Source organism: Odontomachus brunneus, unplaced genomic scaffold (genome assembly GCF_010583005.1).
Source record: "Odontomachus brunneus isolate Ranch 3 - 2012 unplaced genomic scaffold, Obru_v1 Obru_scaffold_034, whole genome shotgun sequence".
NCBI lineage: Eukaryota > Metazoa > Arthropoda > Insecta > Hymenoptera > Formicidae > Odontomachus > Odontomachus brunneus.
Genome location: NW_022639484.1, coordinates 1832261 through 1836913, shown reverse-complemented (window position 1 = coordinate 1836913; position 4653 = coordinate 1832261). Strand labels below are relative to the sequence as shown.

The 4653-nt window shown below is 37.8% G+C and overlaps 1 protein-coding gene across 2 annotated transcripts in view; it reads left to right on the top strand.

The window, feature by feature from the left end:
* Positions 1 to 3880, top strand: part of LOC116843589 — a 9043-nt gene extending 5163 nt beyond the window's left edge. The window contains exon 2 of one of the 2 annotated variants that reach the window (XM_032814094.1): positions 920 to 3880. In XM_032814094.1, the coding sequence (XP_032669985.1) occupies positions 965 to 2752 (1788 nt within the window). In that variant the 5' untranslated portion in view covers positions 920 to 964 and the 3' untranslated portion in view covers positions 2753 to 3880. The remainder of the gene's footprint in view (positions 1 to 919) is intronic. The other variant, XM_032814095.1, reaches the window with a different exon arrangement.
* Positions 3881 to 4653: the final 773 nt, after the last annotated feature.

Below are 4653 nucleotides of genomic sequence, written 5' to 3'. Positions count from 1 at the left end.
CTTTTAGTAACTGACTACACCAGAATAAAAAATCATATATAATATTTTTGTATTTAATTTGTCGGAAGCGTCCCGTTTGCCCACGTTGCAATTGCCTACAGCCAATCAAATTATCTATTTAGGTAGGGTTATGCTTCAATTTTAATAATATTATTGGCTGAGTTCAATCGCAACTATAGTTCACTGGCACTCATTTAATTTGTCTGTGCTCCTATTCCATATAATCTAGCATTTCTTCCTACAGAAAGTACTCAAGTGAACATCAAATAACAGTAACATAAAACCGATGTTATAATGTCCCACTTAACTATGTAACTTACATAATACATTATTGCATTTATATTGTTGAGTGAGAAATTATAACATCGGTGTTATGTTACTGTTGCTTGGTGTTCATTGGTGTACATTTTTACTTAGACATCAAATTGCTATCAAAATGACATCAAAATAATAGTCAAAATAACCATCAATTAATGGGACGTTTTGCAGTCATTTCTGCCGTCATTTTGATCACTCATTTTGACGTCATATCCTTCATCAATTTGATGGCAATTTGACATCATTTTGATTAACTTATTTTCACTGGGTTACCTTTTGCCAGAATTGGGTGAAATTTTAGGTAGACAACTTAAAAATAAAACATACCTGTAGTTTAAAGAACAGATAAGAACTGTCACACATTCGAATTTTAGTTTATCTTCCTGAAAGAAAGAAAGAAAGATAAATAAAGATTTTTTACAAGAAGATAAACATACCACCTACCTACTTATCTCGAATAATTCGAAGTCCTATTTCGTCGAATAAATTTATTGTGCGCATTTATCTTTCTGTAGTTCTGTTTCCACAGCAATTTCAGATTTAAAAAGACTCGAAAAATTTATCTAAGAAAGAGAAGAACCAATTAATGAAATTATTCTAGTAATTCGGTTTATAGATATAACACATTTCAAGACGAAACAACGACATGGCGGATGTGCGTTCACCATTACTAAAAAAACAGAGGCTGGGGAAGCAGCGATTTTCATCGAATAACTGGCAAACGGTGAGAATCCAAGAAACTACAACAGAGGAGCTTACGAAGAAGACGACATCGACAATAATGTCGCTGGTCATCAATCACGACAACGGCGCCGATCCGACCGGATGGAGCGACTTTCTACGAAAAGCTCAGAGCGAAGACAGCTTGACGTTGCAACTACATCGCGACAATCCGCAAAACTTTCCAATGCGAGATGGACTCGTTCGAGTCAATTTGCCTATCGAGCGCAAAGACAAAATAATTGTGCCAAATCACGTGGCGTGGGAGTTCGTGCGCAAAATTCACGAGTATCTCGCGCATTTCGGGACCGAGAAAATGCTCGCTTTCGCCAATGATATCTTCGCCATTCACAGAGTTACGAGTCTTGTGCAAGATGTGGTAGCTTCGTGCCGCATCTGTATCGCCTCGAAAATTTATACGAAGGCGATAGCAGAACCGCATGATGATCAAGTATTCGATACGGGGGAAATGATCTCGATCGACTTATACGGATCATTACCGCGTTCTCACAGAGGAAACGTCTACGTGATCATTTTAATAGATCACTTCTCGAAACACACCAAGTTGTATCCGACGACGAACCAGAATCTTGAATCCATCACTGAGATTATCGAGTTCGATTACATACGTAAACGTCAACTCGTACCTAAAGTTGTACTGACCAACAACCGCGTACAATTCATCACGAAATACTGGAAACAGTTCGCTGAGAGACTCGGGTTTCGCACAAGATGCATGTCGCTGTACAATCCAAAGTTCAATCCTGTGGAACACGTATTGTGTGAGCTGGAAAGAGTTCTGCGCGCCTACTCCAGGATTGACCATCAGGACTGGGACAGGATCTTGCCCAGACTAGAGGCGGTGATCAACGCGACCGTGCATTCCACCACCGGGTTCGCGCCGAACCAGCTAGAGCGAGGATATACCGAGATCCTACCGAATACCAGCTTTGTCGAACTACCGGCGGAGCTGAGACCACTCCAAGAGGAACGAGACAATGTCGAACTGTCATCGTTTAACGAAAAGGAGGCGAAACGACTGATACGAGTGCAAGAAGCGCGGGCTATCATGCAGGCCACGGCTGACAAGAAACTCGCTCAGGCCATCGAGAACGGTTTATACGATGTATATGAGCCCGGCGATCTCGTGTGGATCAGGACCTATAATAAAGGGGAATCGGAACATCCGAAGGCGTACAAGCTCCTTTCGATCTATCATGGACCGTATCTCGTGGAGAAAAATGTTCATACGAATGTATACGTGCTGAGCGGACCGGACGGCAAATTGATCGGTATTAATAGCTCGAGTCAGATGCGGCCACATCGTGAGCCGCTTCTGCAAACACGATTCAAACTGAATCTAAATGATCAGGCAAAGAGCAACGAAACTGTGAAAGAAACCAGTCTGTCATCGTCGAATAACATAAATTTACCTTTGACGAGCGACACGCTGAGCCGAAGACGTGAAAGCAGGACCGACGTCGATTCGTCGTCTAATTCATGGCCCATGATTTCATCTACGAATTTGAGCGACCCTTTGTACATGTCAGCTTACCGAGATTTATCCACAGACGAAGACACCGATGATGATGACAGTACGATGACCGGTGCATCTAGAACGAATCTAAATGCCCCCTACGAAATAGAAGAATTTTTAACATCGAACACATATAAAGAGTCGGCCATACAAACTGACGAGGTCACTTCGTCATAATCGTATCCATTTCGTATGGAATGAGACCATGAGGATGAGAAAAAGAGAAAGCAGAAGCTACTCCTCGTTTTCATTTAGGAGACCGTACTCGCCCATCTTGAGGAACAGAAGGCGATCCAGCGAAAGAAGTCTGGAGCGAAAGCAGGTGGCAGGAGCATCGTCGAGGAGACGTTGACAAACCTAAAATAAAGAAAAAAAATTAATACTAACACACGTACTTATTTACTGATACTTAGTAAGATTATTAATATTAAGTTACAAACACACACATATAAATATTTTAGTATTAAGATACACGGACACATACACATATTTGTAAAACAGCTTATTGTTGTCCCACGAGTGCCAAGCACTTCAATATAGTCTAAGCAAAGAGAACGAATGCAACATTTTTCGTTTTTGTTTTGTTGTTTTGTTTGTTTTCTTTTGTCACGAGATGTTATATATTGTACTTTTATTTATTTTATGTCCGTGTAACGGACACACACACACATTTGTAAAACAGCTTATTGTTGTCCCACAAGTGCCAAGCACTTCAATATAGTTAAGCAAAGAGAACGAATGCAACATTTTTCGTTTTTGTTGTGTTGTTTTATTTGTTTTCTTTTGTCACGAGATGTTATATATTGTACTTTTGTTTATTTTATGTCCTTGTAACGTATTAGATATTAACGAGTGTAGCGAAGATTGATACAAAAGATCGATTTTATTTTTATTTTTATGTATAAATTTTATTAGGATTATTCTATTATTAAATGTTATAATTAATCACAAAATATGAAAAAGTGCATACGATCCTACTCTGAATCAAAGGTCGAGTCGAGAATCGCGAAACGTGAGGACCTTTCATGAGGACCTTTCTTTTTCGTTTTAAAGTGTAAAGCAGATAGATTTTGATATACATGAGTCATAAATAGCAAGGAATATCGTCCCCGTGGTGAATTTTTCAGTTCTTTTACGAATATATATAAGTTTCATTGTTTTTAACTAAGCGTGTCTTAATAATTAGGTCAAGACACAATTTTTCAGGCTGTCATGTAAGATGGATTGAATTTTAATATCTAAGTCGATTAGAAGTTTATCTTTTAAGGCTCCTGGCCCCGTATCTATTTTTATTTAATGACGTCAGAAGCGAGAAAATGCATGCTAAAAATTCTTGCAAAATACGTTAAGATAAAAATATATATCCATAAAATAACACTTGCACAATCGATTAAATAAATTTGTAAGATATTCTGTGCATTTCTCTTTTGCTCTAATCAATAATTTGTCGTAAACTAACGTGACATACAATTCCTCTTCTTAACATATTTCTTCGCCTATTTCTATTCAGGTTAATCTACAATAAATTATTGATTGTTAGAGCAAAAGGGGAGTGCACGGAATATCTTACAAATTTGTTTAATTGCAAGTGTTACTTTATGGATATATATTTTTATTTTAACGTATTTCGCAAGAATTTTTAGCATGCATTTTCTCGCTTCTGACGTCATCAAAAAAAGATAGACAACGCGAGAGGCTAAGAGTCTTAAAGTTTTATTCGTTTTTGTTGTACTATAATTATATAAGTTTTCTTTACGGAAAATCTATGGACTCAGATGATTTTTACCGTTCTAATTCTTATGGAGCCATAGTTAGTGTGATATATAGACAAGTGCTTAGAATATTTAATTATTGAAGCGGAAAGTTTATGTTTCTTGTGATCATCATGAACCGAGTATCTGCGTCACTGTCACCTAAAGATTCGATAAAACATGTTTATTATTTGGTGTTACTATTTGGTATAAGTTTATATTGCTGTAAGTATTTATCTCTGAGTGTAGGTGGTGCGATCTCACTTTGTAGTTCCGTAATGTTCCGTACCGCCGCTTGTAAAGAGAAAAAAAAGAAAAAGGATTAAG